Raw genomic sequence first — 24,556 nt, 5'->3', positions numbered from 1 at the left:
ACCCAGGCTGGAGAGCAGTGGTGGGATCTCAGCTCACTGCAACCTCTGCCTCCCACATTCAAGCGATTCTCCTGCCTCAGCCTCCCGAGTAGCTAGAATTACAGGCATGCACCACCATGCCCGGCTAATTTTTGTATTTTTAGTAGAGATGGGGTTTCACCATGTTAGCCAGGCTGGTCTCGATCTCCTGACCTCAGGTGATCCGCCCACGTTGGGCTCTCAAAGTGCTGGGATTACAGGCATGAGTCACCGCGCCCAGCCCCACGTGCTTTCTCAAGTGAAGTGAAGTGACTGGAATTCCAGCTACCAGGAATCATGCCTGCTCCCTCTGCCCTCTGTCCCTGCAACCCTAAACAATGCTTCCCCTAGACTCAAGAGGTTCTCCACGGGGGCAATTTTGTCCTCCAGGGACATATGCAAAGTCTGAGCCCATTTTTGGTTGTCACAGCTGGAGAAGGAGCGGCACTACTGGTTCCAGTGCGGGGAGGCCAGGGATGCCGCTAAACACCTACAGCACATAGGACAGCTCCTGTGACAGAGAATGATCCCGCCCCAGTGTCAGCAGTGCTACAGGTGAGACACCCTGCCCTGCTCCGAGGGGCAGCTGATGCTGAACCCACAACCCTCGGTGCTCCTGAGTTACGCTCTGTAGAAGGGCTTTCTTTCCCACAACTGCTCCTTCTTCCATCTTTCCCTACTTGGCCATGGTGCTGCCTCCTGGCCGGCTGCTGTGGCCCCAAATCTGGGAGCTCACCCTTCATTCCTCATCCCTTTCTCTGGGCCATCCCTCCACTTCTCCCATCTCTGCTGCTACCATGTAGCCCCAGGTCTTCAGTCCGCCACAATGTCCAGATGGGTCTCCCGGTTGCCTCCCCTGCCTGCTGGTATCTCCATCTCCAAATGCAGTCAGAAGTCTGCTAAAAACATAAACCAGATCACCGCACTTCCTTGCCCCAAGTTCTGCAATAACACTGATCTCATATGAAATAAAGCAGGCTTCTGACCCTGACCTCCAAGCCTCCCCCAACCCAACCCCTGACCTCTTCCTTGCTCCCTCTCCTCTGTCCACACCAGGTTCCCTCCTGCTCGGGGCCTCGCCTTGCCCTTTCTTCTTCCTAGAAGGTTCTCCCTCCAGGTCCTTTTTGTGGTGCAGGTTTTGGCTTAAATGTGACAGCTTCCTGTCTCCTTGACCAGCCAACAGCAGCCCCCGCCAGCCGCTCCTCACACGCCCCCTGCTCTGTTTTCACCATAACATAAATCAGTACCTAGAAGTGCCAACGGCCTCACACGTAGGAATATCAATTCCAGGACAGCAGGGACTTGTCCGTCCTGTCTGCGGCTGTGACCCTGAGCCCTGCATGTCTGATACAGACCAGGAGTTCAGTGAGCCTGTGCTGAAAGAATGAATGAGGGGACAGCCGCACACCCAGCAGGTGGGTGACTTGTAGCCTGTGTGTGTGTCTCAGCAGCAAAAGGGTCAAGAGTCACTGAACTAAGTAGCCTCCAAGGCTCTTCTGGCTGGAAACTCCTCCGGCAAGGACTCTCCATGAGGCCACACCAACCCACCTTCAAAGTGGAAGCTATGGGCAGAGGCTCTCTGGGGTTTGTGTGACAGAGAATGAGAGGTGGGAGGAGTGTTCCAGAACAACCAGGCCCCATTTTCAGATGAGGAGACAGAGGCCCACCAGGCCCCCTTCCCCGCACATTGCTGCTCCAGTTTGGCTGTAGCTTCCTCGCCTCCGACACTCAGGGTCTGGTGACCCGAGGCCCCTTCCTACTCGGCACTTCTGTCACTATGTCCTGGAAATCCCCAGAGTCTGGGCTGCTGGTGGAGACTGACACAGGGGATTTATTTTAAAGATCTGCTGATTTTCCTACTGAGACATTTTGAAGGTCCTCTTCCTGAATGATTGGAGAGTAAGCACCAGCTGTGAAGCAGAGACAGGGCGAGAACATGTTTGTGATGGATACATGTCTGTGTGCCCCCAAAATTCATATGATGAAGACCCAATCCTCTGTGTAAACAATGGTGTTTGGAGACAGGGCCTCTGGGAAGTGATGAGGTTTAGATGAGGTTGTGAGGGTCATGATCAGATCAATGCCCTCGTAAGAAAGGACCAAACAGCTGGTACCCTCTCTCTCCATTTTAATAGAATGATCTGGCCCCAATGTCAGCAGTGCTAAGGTTAAGAAACCCTGCCCTGGTGCGAGGGGCAGCGGATGCTAAACCCATAACCCTTGGTGCTCCTGAGTTATGCCCTGTGGAACTTGCATGAAGAAGCCGGCCATCTGCAAGCCAGGAAAAGGGACCTCACCAGGAACTAAGTCCAGTGACACCTTAATCTTCTCCACAATTCTGGAGACTTTCCAGCCTCCAGAACTGTGAGAAGTTCACATCTGTGGTCCAAACCATCCAGTCTATCATATTTTATGATGTCAGCCCAAGCCGACTCCAACAACCCCCTTACCTGCCCCTTCCCAAATCTGCATGGTTCCAATAAAGGATTTCCCCTGACTAGCGGACAGAAGAGCTCCTATGTTCTACCTTGGCCATGATCTGGGGAGTGAGATGCAATACTCAGGAGCTGGGCACGACGTCTTAAGCCTCATTTTCTACAACTATAAAAGGCAGATAATTAATATTTACCTTGAGGTGTTGCTGGAAATTACATGCACGAATGTGAGTCCTGCATGAAGGTCTTCCGTAGTGATGGCTGTGATGATTAGCACCCAAGGGCAAAGGGGGTCCAGGATGAGGATTCTAGCTGGTGGCACTTGGCGCATCAGGGAAGGGGTACCTGCTCTGACACTGTCATTCACCCGGGCCTGACTGGACAGGCTGCCTCTGGGTTATTTCAAGAGAAAATGAAAGCAAACACAGATAAGAAAAGTTTCAAGCCCAGCGCCAGGCCTGGAGTGGGTGGAGAAAGGCTATTATTTGATGAAACCTCTCTGAACGGTCCTATGTAGGGAGTGTGGTTTAAGACAGAGCCATGCAGCTGACCCACCAGGAAGGAGTTTCAGGAAACTCTTTGGAAAGAGTGAGCCTCCCACCTGTGGGCACCTGGGGGGGACTCGGGGCAGCTGGGGCCCCTTGGGAGACATCCATGGCTGTCTTCTCACTCCCCTCTGCAGGGTGCAGGGCTAATGCTTCCTCTTCCTCAGTGCGCCATGGTGGGAAGAAAGGTTGGGTACACTGGTGTGCAGGATGCTGCCTAGGTGAGGCAGGTGAACATGACTAGGGCAAAGAACTCCTTCACTCTCAGGTTCCAGAACCTTCTCCATAACTTCCCCCACGAGTGCCCAGCACAGAGCTGGCACTAAACAGGCACAGGGGCCAGGCCTAGCATCAAGGCTGCTATATTAAGGCCCTGGCAGAGCTGTGGGCATGCTGAAGGCAGCTTCCTCCATCGGGTTGGGGGAGGGGAATGGCTGAGGCACCAATACCCTTCTCTTTGGGTGGAGAGCTTTCCTGATGGCAGCACGGGGACTGGGTGGCTCTAGTGAGTTCTCTAGAGTTGGTGTGGGTGGCAGGGCCTTGGCATGTGGCACAAGCTGCTGCCCTCTGGGTCCAGTCTCCTCTTCCCTTCCATATCTACATGGACTCTTTTGCCCCTGGCATGAGTACATGCTCTGTGACGTTTGCTTACATTCTATACCCACTGAATTCCAAAATGCATGAGATTGAACAAATGTTGGCTGGTGATGCCTTAGATAAACCTTGAAAAAAGGTTTACTACCCTTTTCCTATGTCCTCAGACTTGGCTGGGTGTCACCAAAGATATAAAGAATGAGATGAGTGTCTCAGAAGGCAGGGAGATGACTGACTGGCAACTAGTCTAGCACACAGTGGAAGGAGAGAAAAAAGAGGAAGAGATAGAGACAGTGACACAAAGAGACTGAGAAACAGATCGGGAGAGAGACATAGACAAAGACTGAAAGAGAAAGAGGAAAAGGGAGGAGAGAAAAGGAGAGAAGAAGGGAAGGGAGGAGGAGGGAAGGGGAGGGGAGGAGAGGAAGAGGAGGAGGAGGGAAGGGGAGGGGAGGAGAAGAGGGAGAGGAAGGAAAGGAGGAGGGGAGGGGAGAAGGGGAGAAGAGAGGAGAGGAGGAGAAAAAGGGAGAAGGGAAAAGAAGGGAAGGGAAGAGAAAATAAGGGAAAAGGTGTGTTATGCAATTTATGTATCCATTGTGCATCCTCACTTCTAATGCCTTCATGCTGCCGCCAGCCCAACCTCAGAGCTGGGCTCCACTGGGTAGTCAAGTACTTGGTTCTATTTTTAATGGCAACCCAGAAGCTGTTTGGGAAAAGGCAGGATGATCTGGTGAGAAGAGCTTTGTAGTGAGACAAAGGCTCCAATCTGGCCTGGCTGCCTCCTACCTGGGCGCCTCTGGGCAAGTCCCTGAACCTCTCTGCACCTCCCTTGCTCATCTGCAGATGGGGGTGAAGACAGCGCGCTCCCAGGGATGTCATGGGCAGACCACGCGGTAATGTGCACAAGGCTCTGCACACTTGAGTATTTTGACACTTCCCAGCAGAGGGGCGGGTAGAAGGGAGAGACTTTGATTTGAGGGGTAGAAAGAGGCTAAGACAAGGTCAGCCCTGGTGAAGCTGGGAGCAGCAGACTTTTGCACGCAGCCTTGCCAGAATGCATGGATGCCTTAAGTACACAAAGGGCTGGGCTTTCCGGCCCGGCAACATCATTTATAAGACACGAACATGAAACTGAATCTGTTGTTTGCCAGTTGCCAGCAAACCCTTCAGAGTTCTGCCTTTACGCTCAGAGTCTTATCAGCTGCCTGCTGCAGTATTTCTTTAGTTTCAGCCCAGAGGTTTGATTTTTTCACTTTCTTCCGTTCATTTTGCTTTAGAGGTAATGCTTTGGGATACTTTTCTAGAGAACAGGCGGAAACAATGCATTTTAAACATGAAAGCCAACATGGAGGTAACCCTCCCTCCATGTCCCCAGAAAGTGGCCTAGGGTTAAGGTGCTGTCCAGGCCTCAGCTCTGGCTACTTGCTGGCAGGTGGAGGCATCGTAGGAGGTGAGGTGTCAGGTGGTTGAGAGCTGTTGGTCTAGGGATGTGCTTTTTATGAGATAGGCTGGCAGTTCCCACCCAGGTTGAGGGACTGTCACAATGATTCTAGTCAAGGAATCTTGAACCCACTCTCCCAACCCTGGATCCCACAAACATGTTCTGGCCCTCAGAACTGCTGAGCATTGGGGAATAACACAGGCAGCCCAGTTCTTTCGGTGAGGTCCCCCAGATGGCTCCCTCTGCTAGTGGAGCCAGCTGCCCAGATCAACTTGGGGCTCTCTTGACGAACACCGAAGTGCAAACGGCTCGAGGCAGCTGGCAAGATGCTAAGTGCAGCATTAATCCTAATTAGGATGAGGAATTAATAAAGGAAGCCAGGCTTGCTGGCATGGAGGACTTAGTTTCAGAATTTCCACTGGGAAACTGGAAGGCCCTGGGTCCACGCATACCTTCGGGTCGTGCCAGTGGCATGACTTATGACTTACTGTGCCAGGTAGATGGCACCCGATGGAACTTGCTTGTGAGGTGGAATATGGGGCACTGCAGCCTCTGCTCTGTATCCAACTCAGGTGCTGTAGCAGGTAGTGACGTGGGTACATTCTCCAGAGGAGAGGAGTAGGTGTTCGTGATCTGAGCAATTGCACACTAAAAATGATGTTTTTCAAAAGAAAAGAGGAGGGTGTGATCGTGAGCCCACTGGCTCTTTTGTGTGGCTGTGCTTCTCGAACTACTGATTGAACACTTCTGTTACCTGCAGACGCCACTCAGCCCTGGTATTAGGCTCCAAATTGCAAAGGGCAAAGCAGCCTCTTTCGGGAGTGGGGGTGGGAGACAGAGGTGGGCAGGATCCCCGATGAGATGAGAACAAGCACGGTCTGGAGAGGGAAAGGGGGCCAAGTTGACTTCACTAAGCAGATCCAGCTTCACAAAGCCTCTTTTCAGATGACTTCAAACGCGGCCAGAAAAGGGCTCCTTGCCAACCTCCACCAAGAAACAACCGCAGCTGAACTCTGTGCAGGGGCTGAACTGCAGTAAGGAAGGCTAGGTGTGTGGGAGAACTTCCCGAACTGAGGGGCGGAGTTAACGCGGGGAAAGGTTACGGAAAAAGAAAGAGGGAATTCTGTCCAAGGGTTTTTGAAAAATCAAAGGAAAGCCTCCACCAACTCTCTCCACCCAGTCCCAGATCTGAGCGCCGCGCTTAAGCAGCAAACCTGTGCCCAACCTGGCCGGGACCAGGCGGCCCCTCCCCAGCCACCTGTTAGTTCAAGTTCCGCAGCCGGGCAGAGGAAGGGCGCCCAGAAGGCGCGGAAGCCGAGCGCATTTTGGCGTTGGAGGCATCCAGGCCCCTCCCCAGTAGGGAGCTGTCCCCAGGGTCTCAGGGCGGAAATCCTGGCTCCTAGAGGCATTCCAACCTCATGACACCTACTACTCAGCCTCCAGTTGCATCTGGGGGTCGCAGCGCCCAGCTCGGACCAGACGACCACGCCCCTCCCAGTCTGTTCCCGGTCCGCAAATCGGCCCTGCACACCCTAGTTTCCTACTGAGGTCTCCGCAGCCTCCCTGCTGAGGGGCCGCGACCGAGGTCGCTGTCTCCGTTGGGGGAGACTCAGGGTCGCTCCCCTCACCACTCCAACGCGCAGCGAGGAGCGGGCTGGTGGCTCTGTGGGAGACGAGGCGGGCGTCGGGCTGGGGCTACCCAGCTACCCTAGATCTGCTCTGAACCCAGCCCCTACCCCGACCCCGACAGCGCCCCCGCCCCTACTTCTGCCCCCAGCCCTCGGCCTGAGCCTGTAAAGAGAGCCCAGCGGCCCCCACGCGCCCCGCCCCCGGCCGGCCCCGCCCCAGGATGGCCAGTTCCCATGGCAATGGCACAGACACCGGTTGCCAAGCAACCCCTCCCCCCCATCCGCTCCCCCCAACCCCAGCCTCCTCCCGCCCCCTCGCCATCCTCCACGTCCCCCGGGGGTGCCGGGGCGGCCCCTGGGGATCGCTCGGGTCCCGGGCTACGCGCGCGCGCGTGAGTTTCGGTGTGTTTCATTGTGTCTGTGGGCAAGGGGGTGTGCGCGTGGAGAGTTTGTGGGATCGGTGTGCTGGGGAGGTCCCCAACCGAGAGGGACCCGAGCTGATGCACAGCTGGCCGCGAGGGGACCCGCCCGCCCGCTCCGGCTCCTTTGTGTCTCGCGTGGAGCCAGCGCCGCGCCCACCCCCTCCCCGGCCCGCGCCCCGGGCAGTGTGTGCGCGTGTGTGTGTGTGTGTGCGCGCGCGCGCATGTGTGTGTATTGTGTGGCGGCGAAGGGTCGGGGCCGGCCGTACCTTCGATGCAGCACACCCGCCACAGCCCAGAGTGGGTGAGGTCGCCGCGGGCGCGGCGGGGCGGGGGCCCGTCGTCCATGGTCAGGTTGGTGCCGTTGCAGATGTGCGCGCTGGAGTAGAGCCAGTAGTCGGTGCCGATGGCGATGGCCATGAGCGAGAAGGCGGCGAAGGCTCCGGCCGTGGTCAGCAGCATCTGCAGCCCGCGGTCGCATCGCACCATGGTGGGCGCCTCATAGTCCGCCGCCCGCCGGCCCGGCCCGCCGCGCCCGCCCGCCCTCCTCCCTCCGCGCGCCGCTCCGGGGGCGCCGGGGTTGGGGGGCCGAGGGCCGGGGGGCGGCGCCGCGCTGCGCTCTCCGACTCCGCGCCCCGGGCGTGCCTGCGCTCCGGCAGCGCTGGGGCTCAAACTCCGAGGCTCGGCGGCGAGTGCGGGCTGCTCGGGCCGCCGGGCGGGCTGGCGGCGGCGGCCGGGGGCTCCTCCCTCTCCTCTCGCCCTCCCCCCTCGGCCAGCGCCTCCGCCCCGCGCCCTCCGCGCCTCCCCCGCCGCCGCCGCCGCCGCCGCCGCGCTCCGGGCCCGCGCCCGGTTCCTCTCGGCGCCGCCCCTCGCTCCTCGGCCCCCGCCCGGCTGTGCGCTCCTCTGCGCTCCCCTCTCTCCCCAGCCCAGATTTTCTTCCCCTCGCCTCCCCTCCCCTCCCCGCGCCCGCGCGCGCTCTCTCTTCCTCTCCCAGGGTTCATTCACATTATTGGAGTGAAGGAAGCCGAGGAAAGGCTTCCCCAGGAGGACCGAAGGGAAAGCGCGTCTCCAGCCACCTCTCTTACCATCCCAGGACATCCGGCCTCCCCTCCGACGGCCCTGCGGATTCTTTAATTTGTGGAGGAGGGCGTGGGTGGGTGTGTCCCTTCTTTCCCCTCTGTGCCTGTTCACCTGGTGATGAAGGTGAGTGTGGGAGTGCGTGTTCAGGTCAGAATTCCTGAAACCCCAGATGTGGGTCACAGCTGCCAGACCCTGCAAGCCACGCCAGGCCCGGGCCAGGCCCCACCCCAACCCAGGTGGCTCCTGCTCCTCCAGATCCCCTTGCAGGACCTGGAAGGACCCAGACTTGGGGTTGAGGGAGAAGGGCGATGCCAGCGAGAGGTCCTTTGGGGAGAACACAGGGTCCCTGCTTTCTAGAGTGGTGGCAAGGCTGAGATTGAAGATGGGGCGCTCCTCCATGCTCACATTTTTGAGGGTCTATTACTACTGGAGTCCAGGAACACTCCAGTTGTGTTAGATTCCAACACTCCACCCGCCAGCCTTTTCCCTCTCTCTCCCAGCCGCTTCGCAATACCTTTATTTCGTTTTGCCTTTTGCTCTACTCGAGCTTAACTGGCTTTCCCTCACCTGGCCTTTATTGCCAGCCTCTGCCCCCCGAGCCCTGCTGGCTTCACTTAATTGTCTTTGCTGCTGGCCATGATCCCAACCTGGACACCCTCCCTTCTCCAGGGAGCCGGTGCTGGCTCCTCCTTCCAGACCCAGCTCCAAAGCCCTCCCTCCAGGAGGTTCTCAGGGCCCAGCATCAGGAGGTGCAGCGCCCTTTGACCTTACATGTCCAGGTGGTCCTGTTGTTGGCATCCCTGGCTGCATTGGACCCCAGGATATGGAAAAAGGTATAGGGAGTCTGCTATTCTTGCAAGATGAAGCTTAACTTTCTTTGTGGCACCTTCCCTGGTCCCCACTCCCCGTGTTAAAATCACTGTTCTCTGTCCCACGAGATTGTGAGCCTTTCCTATGACTAGCACACATACTAGCATAAATGTTTGCTGAGTGAGAGGTGTTTCTTGCCACTTGGACAATTATAGTCTAATTGGGAGGAATAGATCATATACATAAAGGGGAAAAACCAACATCACAAGGTGACAGAGCCTGAGGACCAGACTGGCTGCGCCAGTAATTGTTTATTGGCCCCCTCTGCCCCTTGGGGTGTCTATTCTGCTTTCCAAGTCACGAAGGACAAGTCTCATCACCTCTAATTTACTTTAACTCACCTGCTACCGGGTCTGGGGTTTTGCACACAGCAGGTGCCCGACGTATGTCTAAGTGGACCAGAAGGTGTGAGATGGGTTTGCTGTGACCCAGAACAGGGCTACCCACCTCCAACCCTAACAGCCACTAGGATTAAGTCTTGGTTCTGTTCTCAGAAACTCCAGGAAAATGAATCCCGTTCTTCTCTCCTTCTCCTCCCCCTCCTCCTCCTTCCCCTCCTCCTCCTCCTCCTCCTCCTCTTCCTCCTTCTCTTCTTCTTCTCCTTTCTTCTTCTTTTTCTAACAAATCATTGTTTCAAATTAAATCATAAATGGAAGCCCAATTAAACAAACCAGGTCTCCCATCAATTAGCCCTATAGGTAAGGGCTGGCATGGCTCTGGCTGAATAAGGGGCTCAGGGCACTGCAGTCCCCAAAGCACCTCTCTAGACCCATTCCACAAAGCATGGTGTGAAAACCCATTTCCTGAGCCAGCCACTGGGTTACTCAGGAACATCCCCCTCCACCCTGTCCCACTTGCAGCCTTCGTCGGGGACTTTGGGAGAAACGAATGTATGTTGCATGAACCTGCTCTTCAGGGGTGGAGAGCAGCAGCTTCCCCCATTCACCTATGAGATGGCAGAGATGACACTTAGGTGGAGGGGCCCTCCTCCAAGCAAGCAGTCCTCATGTTCATCCCATGGGAGACAAAACCGAAATCTTCCTTCATCAGAACCTTGGTAGACCAGCTCTCACTCCTCCACTTACAGAAAAGTGTGCGGGAGAGTTGAGAATGCACTGGACCAGAAGCCAAGACAGTCACCTTCGCATGCTGGCTCTGCAACTAACTAGCAAGGTGATCTGGACAAGCCGAAGACACCTGGGAAAACGATACCTCTCTAAGAGTGCAACTTTCTGAGTTGTTTCAAGGGTTGGTGGGGCATGGTGGCTCACGCCTGTAATCCCAGCACTTTGGGAGGCCAAGGCAGGGGGATCACTTGAAGTCAGGGGTTCCAGACCAGCCTGGCCAACATGATGAAACCCCATCTCTACCAAAAAAAAAAAAAAAAAAAATTAGCTGGTCATGGTGGTGAGCACCTGTAATCCCAGCTACTTGGGAGGCTGAGGCAGGAGATTCGCTTGAACTCGGGAGGCGGAGGTTTCAGTGAGTCAAGGTCATGCCACTGCACTCCAGCCTAGGTAATAGAGTGAGACTCCATCTCAAAAAAAAAAAAAAAAAAAAAGAGTTGTTTCAAGGGTCAAAAAAGCCACCTTGGGCCGGGTGTGGTGGCTCACAGTTGTGATCCCAGCGCTTTGGGAGGCTGAGGCGGGCAGATCACAAGGTCAGGAGATCGAGACCATTGTGGCCAACATGGTGAAACCCTGTCTGTACTAAAAATACAAAAATTAGCTGGGCTTGGTGGCAGGCGCCTGTATTCCCAGCCATTCCGGAGGCTGAGGCAGAAGAATCACTTGAACCCAGGAGGTTGAGGTTGCAGTGAGCTGAGATCACGCCACTGTACTCCAGCCTGGCGACAAAGCGAGACTCTGTCTCAAAAAAAAAAAAAGCCACTTTGCATGTCGTGTACACTTAGCTGCCATTTGTGGACTGGGCAGTAAATTCTGACTTTTCTGCCTTTTATTTTGGAGACAGTGAGCCCAACACTGTCTAGGAGGCATATATTACATCCACTTTTAAAAAAATTTTCTTTTTCTTTTTTTTTTGAGATGGAGTCTTGCTCTGTCACCCAGGCTGGAGTGCAGCGGCACAATTTTGGCTTACTGCAACAGCACAATTTTGGCTCACTGCAACCTGTACCTCCTGGGTTCAAGCAATACTCCTGCCTCAGCGTCCTTAGTAGCCAGGACCACAGATGTGTGCCACCATGCCAGGCTAACCTTTGTATTTTTAGTAGAGACGAGGTTTCGCCATGCTGGACTCCTGGCCTCAAATGATCCACCCACCTCAGGCTCCTGAAGTGCTGGGATTAGAGGTGTGAGCCACCTACATGCACTGTTAATTCTCACTCTCACCCCCTGACGACACCAGGGGAATCTGAGGTGCAGAGCTTGAGTAACTTGCCCCAGGTTTCACACCTGGAGGGTGGTGGGGTCAGATCCTAGCTCAAATCTCCGTGACTTCAAGGCCAGAGTTTTTCCAAGGACGCTAAGCAGCCTCTTTGCCATTGTTAAGTACTGCTAGGCTGTGTCATTATTATTACCTGTTAATTGGGGGGGGGACCCCAACGGGAGCTCCACAGTTTGCCTTTCTGTTTGTGGACACCCACTGGCAGCTGCGCTTGGTCCTGCGGTTATGAGGGTGTAGACTGTGGAGTCGCATAAGGACTTGACCGCCGGCACAGGGAGCTGGAGCAAACCCAAGACTGACTGAGACCATTCATCATGCCTGGGTGAGCACAATTTAAATCTGGAAATTTCTGCTCAGCCAGATTAGAGAACTCTAAATGACAGTATTTAACTGCTGCCTGAGGACCCTGGAGTTTCTCCCATGTGACACTTCCAGAATTGAGGGAGGGATGTGCTCTTCTCTTGCCTAGGAGGAGGTCCTGGACTGGTCTTGTGGGGAGACTGGACACTTGGCATCCTCTCCCGCTATGAACTGCCCCCCAACCCCCGCCGTATAAATGTTACTGCTGGGGGTGTGAACAAGTAAACATGTATTATTACCTCCCTTGCCAGCTGAGAAGGTGGCAATATTTGCCAGTCCCTTGGACCAGTCTCCCAAACCATCTTTTTCCACACGTGGTGGTGTCTTTCCTTCTTACTGAATCATTTAGGTAATTACCTCAATTCTTCACTTTACTTTGGCTATGAAGACAGAGCCTTAATGAGCCCAGAGCCCTGAAGAATCCCAGCTCCGTGGTGAGGCAGCCAGGCGGCGGCCATGGGAGGGGAAGACGGTATTAGGGTGCTCACGTTGCGTAACCTGCACGTCCAAGCGGCCAAGCCAGCTGCATCTGCAGCCCGGACGAGAAGACGGGAGAGGCCCTCCACCAACCAGGGGAACGCAGTCACTTTCTGCAGCAACTCCCAAAGCCTTTAGGTAAAGCTTTGTTTTCTCCCTTTGTCCTCCAGAAATAATGACCTTTGTGTGTCAACTTTTGTAGTATCTCATTTCTGAACCCAAAGCAGATGGTTCTGGTGATTTCAGAAGGCTTAGTGAGGGGATTTGAGGAACCTGGGTGAGATCTCAGGTGAACTGACACAAAGCATGGTTTCCAGTTTCTATAGCCAAGGCTTGGGGATGAGGCTCAGAAGATTCTGGGGCTTGGCTCTGTGTGGAGGGTTATCTGCAATCCATGCAGCCTGCTCAGCCTTTAAGAAGAATGCCTGGAGATCCAGGTCCTGACAGCCTCCCCTGCATCAGATGATGCACGCTGCAAGGATGACTTTCTTTCTTTTTTTTTTTTTTTTGCTTCAGTATTTCAGTAGGCTCCTTTGAGGATGAGAAAATGCTCCATGGCTTTATGTATTCAAGTTTATTCCATTTCATTTGCTTATCACAGATACCCCATTCAAGGTGATGGAAGCTGGATATACAGCATTTATTTTTCCAGCTCAGCTGTGATAAAACGGTGGCACACTCACCATCTCCATGCCAGGCCAGGACTTAGAAGTGCAGAGAGAAAGGAAATAGCATTTTGTGAGTGTCCTCTGGGTGCCAGTCATTGAGTCCCTCATTTCAGTTATCCATCACAACAACCATTTAAAGAGGACACTTTTATCCCCGTTGTGTAAGTAGTGAACTTACAGCTAAACAGAGAGCAAGTCACTGAGCCAGGATTTGAACCCAGCTCTGCCTGGAGCACAGCTGGGCTCCATCTGCTACTACACTGCACCCCAGTCCCCGAAGAGCACAGCGGCCACTTTGTCCACTTCTCCTTCCTCCCTTCCTCCGCCTCACATATTTATCCAGATGAAATCAATTTCAAATGATGATCAAAGTCACATGAGGGGCCGGGCGTGGTGGCTCACACCTGTAATCCCAGCACTTTGGGAGGCCGAGGTGGGTGGATCACTTGAGGTCAGGAGTTCAAGACCAGCTTGGCCAACATGGTAAAATCCTGTATCTACTAAAAATACAAAAAAGTTAACTGGGCATGGTTGGGTGGCAGGGAGGGGGGCTCCTGTAATCCCAGCTACTCAGGAGGCTGAGGCAGGAGAATCACTTGAACCCAGGAGGTGGAGGTTGCAGTGAGCTGAGATCACACCACTGCACTCCAGCCTGGGCAACAGAGCGAGACTCCATCTAAAAATAATAAAAATAACAAAATTCACATGAGGGTGGAGAGGTTAGGAGACAGCTGTGCTTTTTAAGCTATGGCGGTGGGTCTGGAGTTTGGGGTTTGGAGAAGGCTCCCCATTTCCTGGGCAGGTAGGAGTGAGCTGGGTTTATGGCAGGCAGGTTCTAGAAGCCACCAGCCTTGGGAGCCCACCCTTCTCTTCCTCCCTCCTGGCTCTTACCCCCAGCACCTGCCCTGATGCTAGCCAGAGTGGAGGGCGGAGGGCCAGCCCCTGGCCCAAGTACCCAGTGGCCCCTCTGAGGTGCCTCTGGTCTCTGGCTGCTACCCTCTCCTGGGCATTTTCCATTTACTGTGATGGCAGGAAAATCCAGTATCCTTAAACAGCAAACAACACAGTGAACTGTGAGTGAAGTCCGTGTGGGCTTATCCAGACCTGTGTGTTTGCAAACCAGATCCCAGTATGGACTGTGCCCTGCAGGCAGTCTCCCTTGCTAGAATCTGTTCTGGAACCAGCCCGGTTGATGAGCATGTTGATATTAACAGCCTGGCTTGGCCAAAGCTTCCGGCGCAGCACGCTTTAGTGTCGGCTGGTTATTCTGAGAACATTCTTTTCAAAACACTCTACAGGACAAACAGACCGAGAGGTTCCTTTGTCCACAGCTGGCCTCTGAAACTGAGCTGACTCTCAAAGGGTTGAGAAGAACCCCAAGGAGGAGATCGTCTGCACTCAGAGGCTGAAACGTTTGAAAACAGGTGCGGGAGGGGGCGGGGAGGATGGTCAGTGACAGCACATTCTTCAGCAAACATGTGTCATTTGTGCTTTCACCAAAGCAGAGCTTTTAATTCCTAAAATATAACAGCCTGGTGCAGGGGCTGGAAGAAGAGGGCGCGTTTTATGGGCAACTCTGCTAAATGCTTGGTTGCTGAATGAAAGGTTTGGTTCCGCGGAGGTCCAGGTACCTTCACCTTCAGAACCACACCTTCCTTTTCATCTCCAGCCTCCCTGGGCTCTCAACTGACTGCTGGGGGCTGGGGGGTGGGTTGCTCTTGGCCCTCCTGTAGCTATGCTTGCTACTGGGTGGGAGGGCTTGCTTTATACTGCAGACATCTTTCTGGATTGTTGCTATCAATTGACTACTTGCCCTCTGCCTCCTATGTCCGTGATTCCTGCTTGTCACAGAAGAACTGCTGGGTCTTTATTGCTTTTCTCTCCAAGGCCTTTTGATGAGGCAGAAAGGAAAGGTCATCAGATTCAGGCTGACCTGGGTTTCCACTTCTGCTTTGTCATTTGCAGCTGTGTGGCCTAGGACTAGTGGCTGAACCTCTCTGGGCCCCAGTAAGATGGAAAACCAAACATGGGCCTCATCGGGTTGGTTATCGTGCAGATTCAATAAGCCCAGGGAAAACATTAACACAAAATGCTAATAGCTGATGCTTACTGAGCTCTTTGTGTGTACCGCACTCTATTTGATGTGCTTGGCCATACATTAACTTATTTGATTTTTTCCAAAATTCTTAGAGATCGATACTGTTATCAACCTCATTTTGCCGAAGAGGTAACGAAGGCATGGACAAGGTAAATTGCTTGCCAAGCATTGCCCGATTTTAAGCCTCTGCAGTCTGTATACAGAACCTGTGCTTATAATTTTGATTTAAATACTTACTAAATGAACAGTAACTTTTATTATCTTGCTCGTTAATACTCCCTGACAACTAAGTTGTCCTCAACTGCCAACAACCACTGCTTATCCTCAACTGCTTATCCTTAACTGCCAACAGTCACTGATGTCACTGGACTCAAGCACCCTTTGTAATACAGACCTATTAATTTATCTATTCCAGAAATATTGTTATTGTTCCTCCCCCCCCCTTTAGCAGAGCCCTCCCTATTGGTTCATATTGTCCCCTGGGAACCTATGTGGGTCTTCTTGGGGATGAAGACATTATTGAAATCATTGCTGGCTGGGCGCTGTGGCTCACGCCTGTAATCCCAACACTTTGGGAGGCCGAGGCGGGTGGATCACCTGAGGTCAGGAGTTTGAGACCAGCCTGGCCAAAACGGTGAAACCCCGTCTCTACTAAAAATACAAAAAAAAAAAATAGCCTAGTGTGATGGCAGGCGCCTGTAATCTCAGCTAGTTGGGTGGCTGAGGCATGAGAGTCACTTGAACCTGGGAGGTGGAGGTTGCAGTGAGCTGAGATTGTGCCATTGCACTCCAGCGTGGGCAACAAGAGTGAAACTCCATCTCAAAAAAAAAAAAAAAAAAGAAAAGAAATCATTGCTGTCAGTTGCAAAAACTCTCTTTAAATTCCTTTCTTGTCCAGGAAGTGGCGGCAATGTGTGATATAGGAAAAAGGCTGTGGCAAGCAACTCAACTCTTCCAGGCCCACTCATCTCAGCAATCTACTGGCAGAGTGGCACCTGCTTTGGTAGAGCTGCTATGAGATTTGAAGAAGACATTGGTGCCCAGCTGACCCAGGCAAGATAGTCTGGCATCAGCAGATGTCACCAGGAGATGCACATAATACAAAATAAGAAATCATATTTACTAATGAATGAGCAATGCTCCTGGGGTCCTGGGGGCCTCTTCAAGTGGTCTGCAGGATCACTGGAGTGTCTGCCCAGAAGCACTTGCTCCCTGCATGACTGCGGTGGGCCTCAGGGCTTCCCCATGCCACCCTAGCCCACCCAGGGCGGTGCCAAGCAGAATAAGTTTTCAAACACTCGTATCTGGTTCTGTTCTCGGCTGAATCTGATAACAGACCATTTCCAGATAAACAGGATGGTAGACACATTGACTTCCTAGAGGAGATTTCTTTCTTTTTTTTTTTTTTTTTTTTTTGAGACAGTCTCACTGTGGCCCAGGCTGGAGTGCAGTGGCACCATCTCGGCTCACTGCAAGCTCTGCCTCCTGGGTTCACGCCATTCTCCTGCCTCAGCCTCCCGAGTAGCTGGGACTACAGGCGCCCATCACCACGCCCGTCTAATTTTTTGTATTTTTAGTACAGACGGGGTTTCACCATGTTAGCCAGGATGGTCTTGATCTCCTGACCTCAGGTGATCCACCCGCCTCGGCCTCCCAAAGTGCTGGGATCACAGGCTTGAGCTACCGCGCCCAGCCCTAGAGGAGATATTTTAAATGCTCTAGATCCTTTAAAAATTCAAGGAGAGATTTTTTTTTTTTTAATTTTTTTTTTTTTGAGACGGAGTCTCATTCTGTCACCCAGGCAATTGCGCAATCTCTGCTCACTTCAACCTCCGCCTCCCAAGTTCAAGCGATTCTCCTGCCTCTGCCTCCCAAGTAGCTGGGATTCCAGGCGTGCACCACCACGCCCAGTTAATTTTTGAATTTTTAGTAGAGACAGGGTTTCACCATGTTGGACAGGCTAGTCTTGAACTCCCGACCTCAGGTGATCTGCCCGCCTCAGCCTCCCAAAGTGCTGGGATTACAGGTGTGAGCCATCGCGCCCGGCCTCCTCTAGAGAGGTATTCTTTGACTGGTGCTGTATCTGTTGGGAGTGTCATCACCTGGGGAGTGGTAAGGCCCATGACTCAATTACCCTCTTGCAGCCTTGGTACCCAGAGGTAAGGACTGAATTGCTCTCTTGCAGCCTTGGTACCCAGAGGTGAGACCTTGAGGCTGTTCTGCAGGTAAGGGAGGTAACAGTTCCAAAGTACCGGTTCTGTGCGTGGATGGAAGCAGCTGCCTGGCCGGCTGCCTTGCTGGAGTGTGCTGCATACTCAACACCAGCAGTCTCTTGTCCCGGAAGATGGATTCGTGATGGAAGATGATTAATAGCAGCTTGACTTTGTTGAACAGTTACATGTGCTGGGCACCTTAGGGCAAGAAAAATGTTTTTATCCCCCATTTTAGAGATGGTGCAACTGAGGCTTTGGGAGGGCAAGTAACTGATTCCAGGTCACAGCAAGTAAGTAAAAGAGCAAGGACTCCAGTCTAGGACTGCCTGTGTCCAGGGGACATAGTCTTCCCATAGCTCAATAGTTTTCAACCCTGGATGCCCTTGACCACGACGTGGGAGATCTTAGAAATATATGCCCCACTCTCAGGTATTCTGACAGTGCTGGAGTGGGGCTGGGCTTTGATATTTTCTGAAGCTCCCTAGTGATTGCTAATGGGCAGCCCAGGCAAGATCAAGGGCACGAAGTCATGATGCCTTTGGACCCAAGATCTCCTGGAAATTGTTTGATTTTCACCAGAATTCATCTTTGGCAGATACAGCCTGGCTCAGACGCTGTGGTAACTATCAAGGACTGCTGGGCTGGGGGTTCCTGGATTCACTTGGGGGGCTATACCACAGGTGAGTACAGAAGACAGCAGTTAAGCTGGTGTGACCTGGGAGATTCCACAAGGTTCTTATTGCTACCTCCGGCTCTGCTGCTCAGCCAACTCCCTCTGCCCCGGTATGGGTCACACTGTCCCCAAAGGTGGGAAATGCCCAGCAGGGAGAACGAGGGAGGCCTCTGGCTCTGCCTTTAGAAGGATTCCTAGGAGGGGAGAGCTTGAGATGCAGGGGCCAAGCCAGCACCCTCTCCTTTACCAACTTGCCCCACTGGGAATTGTCACTGAAGAAGACTCTTAGAAGCTGCGAGGAGAACTGGTCTCCGCCCAGGTGGTTTACCTGGGGAGCTGGGGAGCTTTGGTATCAGACCAGAAGACTTGAAGGGTGAGAGTGAGAGAGAGGCTGGTGGGGGTGCCTGTGAGGTCCTGTATCCTGGCTGCTCTCTTAGGATGCTCCAGCCCCATCCCTGGGAGCATCGCAGAGCCAGGACCGGAGGCTGCCAGCCTGTGGCTCCTCCTCCCTCTTCCTCGGCCAATTCCCAGCAAACCACCCGCTGTACTTGCCAACGGAGCCAGATGCTGCTTTGGGGAAAATACCTTCTGGAGTTTGTTGTCTGAGCCCTCCCAGCTGACACCCACGGTGGAGAAGACGTGTCAGGATAAATGGAAAATCTCTTCATAAATATTTGAAAAAAAAGGCAAAAAGGAAAAGAAAAAAGAATAACCCTCAACTCCCAGCATTTGGGAGCATCTTCATGATTGTGGTACCAGATGGAGGAGGCAGGTCATTAGCGTTCATCAATTTGTAGTGGGATCCCAGCAAGAGGACCTTTCCGCGGCTGCAGCTATGAGCCCCGTGCTCGGCTCCTGGGGCTGCAGGCACCAAGGGGCGCCTTGGCTTGCTCTGTGTGCCCAGGGGAGGGGACAGGTCGGCTGGAGCCTCTGATGGGAGCCGTGGGGCAAGCACGGATGCCCAGCTGGCTGGCGGGGGAGGGTGACCTGCCCTTTATCCATAATGCATAATTGTGTCTTTAAACCCAGCTGCCTCGGGACTTGATTACAATTGGAGCTCAGGAGCAAGTAGCTTTTAGGGGAGCCCCTGGGACACTAGTGAAGAGGCCCCGGGGGGTTGAGGTGCTAAGTGGATAGTGCTGGTGCCCACACAATGTGGGGAGAGCAGCACACCCCAGCAGGAAGGCCCAGGGGATGGGGACCTGCCTCCCCAAGAGGGGCTCGGCTGGAGAGACAGGACACTTTCACGCTGAGGCAGCAAAGTCAGGAGTCTCAAGGCCCCTGTGGAAAAGGGCCCTTCTCAGGTCTGGTCATCAAAGAAACTCAGCACCCAGGGAGAGCACTTGGCCTTGCTCATGACAGCCCCAGTTCCTGCCATGTGCGTCCCTGTGTGTCCCTGGAGCTGGAGCTGCTGCTCTCAGTCCCAGGAGAGCCTGGCCTTTGGGCTCCTCAGACACTTTTCGGCTTGTCCCCATGCACTGTCACTTGCCTTCCTCCAGGGTCTGGTCCCTGCCTGTCTTGGCTCAGGACAGACAGACTCTTCATACTGGAGGGGAGGATGGTCAGCCAGGCAGGGCCTGGGATGGGGCAGGATCTCTAGGAGACAAAACTCTGCGGTAAACCTTCGTAGGTAGGGAGAAGTCGGGTTCCTAAGACTAAGTGTTGGTGCCTGTGGTCAGCTTGGAAAGGCAGACGTGTTCTGAGGACTTCGAAGGGTGCCATGTACCCCTCGAAGGTCCTCTCTGCCTTGGGCCTTTCTGCCTGGATTGTGGGGCACACAGACAAACCTCCCACTTTTTAGCAGTGGACCCCCTGTAGTTTCCAGAGGGGGTGGCCCTCAGTGCAGGGTGGCAGTGTGGAGAGGAGGCTGCCTGTGACTTAAGATGTGTGTGGCAGGATGGGAGGTCACAGCAAGCTTGACCAAGATGTTTAGAGCAGCATTTGTTGACCTGCCTCCTGCTCCATGCTGGAAACGTACATCGCTTCTGAAAGGAGGTAGACTGGCCAGGCAGGATGCCTGAGAGGGGTGCAGGCCTGGAGGTCGCGCTGTGCCGCCCGGCTCAGGGATGGTATTTACTTATCTGTCTCTGCCTTGGCGGGAAGAGGCACAAGAATGGCTTCAACCTGGAGGCTGGATTGCTGTTCACCTTTGGAATGTTAAATCCGCTTTTAACTATGACTCAACTTCTCTCCAGTTTATTCACCGTGAGTCACCTACCTGACATGCTGTGTTATGGACACATCCCTGAATGACCAACTTAGAGAAACTGGCGGTGAATACAAACAGCTCCCACAGAAGGCTGGTTGAAAGCCAGAGCTTTACTCTCTGACCCGGCGTTTGCGCTACACTTGGTTCTCCCATCAACCAGAAATCGCCGGGTACTCATTCGTTTCTCAGTTGGTGGATGAAGTGGGTTGAATTGTGATCCCCAAAAAGTATGCCTGAGTCCTAATGCCCAAAGCCTGCAAATGTGGCCTTATTTGGAAAAAGCGTTTTGCAGATGTAACCAAGTTAAGGATCTTGAGATGAGATCATCCTGAATTAGGGTAGGCCCTACGTCCAATGACAATTGTCCTTAGGAGAGAAGGGGAGAAGATGCACAGAGGAGAAAGCAGAGATTGGAGCAAGGCGCCAACAAGCCCAGGAGCACCGCAGACTGCCAGCAGCCCCCAAAACGAGGGAGAGTCGCGGAACGGGTTTTCCCTAGAGCTTCCTCAAGGAACCAATCCTATCTGCACCTGGATTTCAGCCTTCTGACTTCCAGAACTGTGAGAAAATATGTTTCTCTCTTTTTAAAGCCACCTAGTAATTTGTTACTGCAACCCTAAGAAATGAATACAGTGGATATCCGAAGGCCTTCGGGTGCCAGGCACTGTGAGTGCTACTCAGAATGGAGCAGTGGGCTGGGCACTGTGGCTCATGTCTGTAGTCCCAGCACTTTTGGTGACCAAGGTGAAAGGATGGCTTGAGCCCAGGAGTTCAGGGCTGCAGTGAGCTGAGATTGTACCACTGCACTCCAGCCTGGGTGATGGAGCAAGACCCTGTCTCAAAAAAAAAAAAAAAAAAAAAAAAAAATTGCGGCAGTGAACTGTGCAGGTGTGACCCCAGCCCTCATGGAACCTCCCATTCAGAGTGGGAGACAGACTCAAAAGGGGAACTGCATAAAGAGGAATTGCATGACGAGGGTTCTGAGCAGGAGGCAGGTGCCATGGAGCCCATTTCCTCCTTCCAAACCTACTCCTTCTCCAGCTTCTCCATCTCAGTACAGCACCGCCATTGGCCTGTGGCTCAGGCCACAAACCACAGCCAACCCACCACCAGATTCTGCCAGTGTTATGTCCAAGATGCATTTCTACCCTGTCCACTGCTCCCTGTCTTGTGCCGCCTCCTGGCCAGGCCACCTGCTTCTCTCCTCTGGGTGCCTGGAAAGCCCTCCTCCAGTGACGCTGTCCTCCTCCTTCACAATTGCCACCTACATTCCCTCAATGTGTTCTCTCCTTGGCAGCCAGAGGATCTGTGCAAATGTCAATTACTTCATTTGTCTGCTGAAAACCATGTCAGAGCGTCTTCCCGTGCACTGAGGGTCAAATATGAATGCCCACACCTGGCCTGCCCTGTGTGATCTTGTCCTTATGTATAGCTCCACCTTGAGCTCAGGTTCCCCTTTCCCTGAGAGGCTGCTGCACTGGCCGCTGTCCCTCCCTCCAACCTACCACGCTCCTTTCCAGCTCAGAGCAGCCACAGCATGGCTTGCTCTCTCTCTAGAGAATTCTTCTTTCTCTCAGGTCTCAATTCTTGCTTTCAAGTTCAATCAAGTTCAGTCTCAAGTTCAATCTCAACTGAAACATCCCCTTCTCAGAGAGGTTGTTCCAGACCAGTAGTCTGGATGGCGTGCTCCTTTCTTCATAGCTCTCATCCCCATAATCAGCCTCAGGGTTTGCGTGTCAGTGTGTTTAAGCTGGTCTTTCCCATACCTGGCAAACTCCGGGAGGGACCTAGGTCTGTTTTGTTCAATTCTGCAACTCCACCACCTAACGCATAGGACCTGGCATACAGAAATGCTCAATAAATGTTTGTTGAGTGAAAAAGTAAATGAGCATGTTTTCCAAGCTATATGGTGGGGAGAGGAGTAAAGAAGAACCAACACTTGTATGGTAAACACCGCAGCTCTTGAGATCCTACAAGTATGATATGACAGCAGACTTGGAAATGTAATTGCTTTGTTTTTCTCCCTCCTTCAAATGCCTTGTTTTTAGAGTTGGGTGTTTTTGTTTTTTTTTCCCTCCTTCTGTTGAGTAAATGTGTGTATGAACCCTAAGGCAGCAGAAAACAAAGGTTTTGCAGGCTTAGTGAAAGCATGCAGCAAAAGTCAGACCCCAAGAAGGGAACAGTTCCCGTCAAATAGAACATCTGAGGGAAGTTAAAATGCACTTGCAGAAATAAATTGGTTGCTGTAGCAACCAGCTCTAGCTCTCCCCCAGAATAAAAACACAGAAAGAGGAGGGGACAGGGGGATGTCAGCTAACTCTGGTCTAGGCTTAAGAGAAGGAGCTGTCCAAATAGAATTATGGGACAATATTGTGAATGGTGTCACGTTACCAGCATTAAATGACGTTGTGCATGCTTGCCTCGATCTGGCAATGGACTCTCTTACTGGGCTTGAGTCATCATTTCCGTTGTCTTCCTGGCTGGCTCCTGTGGGCGGCGGAGTATGTGACGCCTGCCAGACAATGCCTCCTGTCACTCTCAAAGTCGTACACCAGCTCCTGCATTAAAGTGCTCCCGGAAACCTGCGCTTTAGAGAGACCATGTGGTGTATCCTTCTGTAATGAGTAATCGACTTCTAACAGACCCTCTTTGCAAATTCAGATTTTTACCTATATATGGTTCTCTAGAGTGGCATCCACCCACTTGTGCCGGGAGAGTTCACCGAAGGTGCCAGAGTGGGGAGTGAACTCGCAGAGGCGATTCTCCATTGCGTGTTTGGGGTTCGTGAGGAAAAGCAACCCACTTATGGGGGAGAAGCACGGGCGCAGGACCGTGGGTGCAGGGCCGGGGTGGGCCGTGCGCGGGCACCATGTCCTGGATAGATTTTTCACGAATGCGGTGGTCATGGTGAGAAGGCAGCCCAGCCTCGGTGGGTTTTCTCTGAACAGATGATTTCCAGTGTGTGATTCCAAATAAGCACTTTTAGGTGGTTCAGTAACCACTTACGATAGAGGCAGAAAGGTGCGAAGAATTGGTGGTCCATGAAGCTTGTAGTTTCATCTCACTCATTCATCTTTGCTCAACATGAATGATTGAATTCTTACTGTGGTGGGCAGAATAATGGCCCCCCAAGGATGCCCGCTTCCCTATCCCTCGAATCTGTGGACAGATATGTTACGTTGAGTGATAAAGGGGAATTGAGGTTGCAGGGGGAATGAAGGCAGCAAATCAGCTGACTTTGAGATAAGGAGATTATCCTGGTTTGGCCTAAATGGAATCGCAAGGGGCCTTTAAAAGTGGAAGAAGGAGGCAGAAGACAAGGTCGGAGTGATACCACGTGGGAAGCACGCACCCCACCGTGGCTGGCTCTGAAGATGGAAGATGCCACGAACCGTGGCATGCAGGTAGCCTCTAAAAGCTGGAAAGAGCAAGGAAACCGAGTTTCCTGAGAGCTCCCAGAAAGGAACGCATCCCTGCCAGGCTGGATTTTAGCCCAGCCAAACTTGCACTCCTGATTCTACACCTGTTAGATGTGTGTTGTAGGCCACTATGTTTGTGGTCATTTGTGGCGGCCCCGGGGCACTGATTTATCCTCTAAGTGCCAGGTCCTGCACCAGGTTATGGGAGGTCAAAGTCAAATGAGGTGTGGTTCCCACCCTCACCAGGCTCTCAGTCCCGAGAGAGGGCAGTTGGCCAATCAGCAGCTGAAGTGTGGAAAGCAGGTATGGGGTGATCTGGGTGGCTGTGGTGGAGGCAGATGGCTGTGCTTGGGGAAGGCTTCCCAGAGCCGACTTTTGAAGAATGGACTTGAAGGGTTATCCCGTGAAGGAGGGCCGGCGGAAAGCCATCCTGAACAGCAAGGCCACCGGCAGGGTCAGAGGGGTTGGAAATGCAGAGGCTGCAACAAGAGCTGGCCGGCCCAAGAGCTGAACTGGGCAGCTGGAATCTCACCCCGAGAGCTACAGGGGAGTATCCGGAGGGTTTTGAGTGCAGAACTGACATGTTTTGATCAACCTGACCGCAGAAATCAGCCAGAAGCAGAGCATGTCAAAAAATAGAGCCACATGGATCAAAATAAAGGCTTGTGGGGCCCTGGGCTGAGAGGGAGCAACCTGCCCAGGGGAGAGCGTGGTGAGCAGCACCCCCAGACCTTCCCCTCCACTATTCCTCATCCAAGTCTAGATTGCTTAGGTGTTGCTGGACCTGCCGCAGATAAATCGGTAGGACCCACGGACTGGCCCTCTTCCCCTCACCTCCCTTGTGCTTTTCTTTTCCCCCTGGGCAAGGGCACCCAGGGAAAAAGGCAGATGGAGAACGAAGTTGTGGTCACAGGCAGGGCGCTAGGCCTGTCATTCTTTCGTAAATTAAATGTAAGTTATAAAAATGGATTATTTAAGGAATAATTTCCATTATTTTCTAATA

General features: G+C 53.1%; 1 protein-coding gene and 1 long non-coding RNA gene across 3 annotated transcripts in view; one reads left to right on the top strand and one right to left on the bottom strand.

The window, feature by feature from the left end:
- Positions 1-7,802, bottom strand: part of CACNG4 (calcium voltage-gated channel auxiliary subunit gamma 4) — a 68,917-nt gene extending 61,115 nt beyond the window's left edge. Inside the window, exons 1-3 of one of the 2 annotated variants that reach the window (XM_045374542.3) lie at positions 7,350-7,802; positions 5,788-5,911; positions 5,522-5,681 (exon numbers count right to left, since the gene is read on the bottom strand). In XM_045374542.3, the coding sequence (XP_045230477.1) occupies positions 5,522-5,681; positions 5,788-5,911; positions 7,350-7,561 (496 nt within the window). In that variant the 5' untranslated portion in view covers positions 7,562-7,802. The remainder of the gene's footprint in view (positions 1-5,521; positions 5,682-5,787; positions 5,912-7,349) is intronic. The other variant, XM_005584745.5, reaches the window with a different exon arrangement.
- A 3,817-nt stretch (positions 7,803-11,619) lies between these two features.
- LOC102137171 (uncharacterized) lies at positions 11,620-16,092 on the top strand. The gene is made up of 5 exons (XR_012426036.1): positions 11,620-11,758; positions 12,185-12,411; positions 14,240-14,365; positions 15,132-15,188; positions 15,938-16,092. It is a non-coding gene; the product is annotated as an uncharacterized lncRNA (long non-coding RNA).
- Positions 16,093-24,556: the final 8,464 nt, after the last annotated feature.

This window comes from Macaca fascicularis, chromosome 16 (assembly GCF_037993035.2).
Source record: "Macaca fascicularis isolate 582-1 chromosome 16, T2T-MFA8v1.1".
NCBI lineage: Eukaryota > Metazoa > Chordata > Mammalia > Primates > Cercopithecidae > Macaca > Macaca fascicularis.
This window is presented reverse-complemented; position numbering and strand designations above follow the sequence as displayed.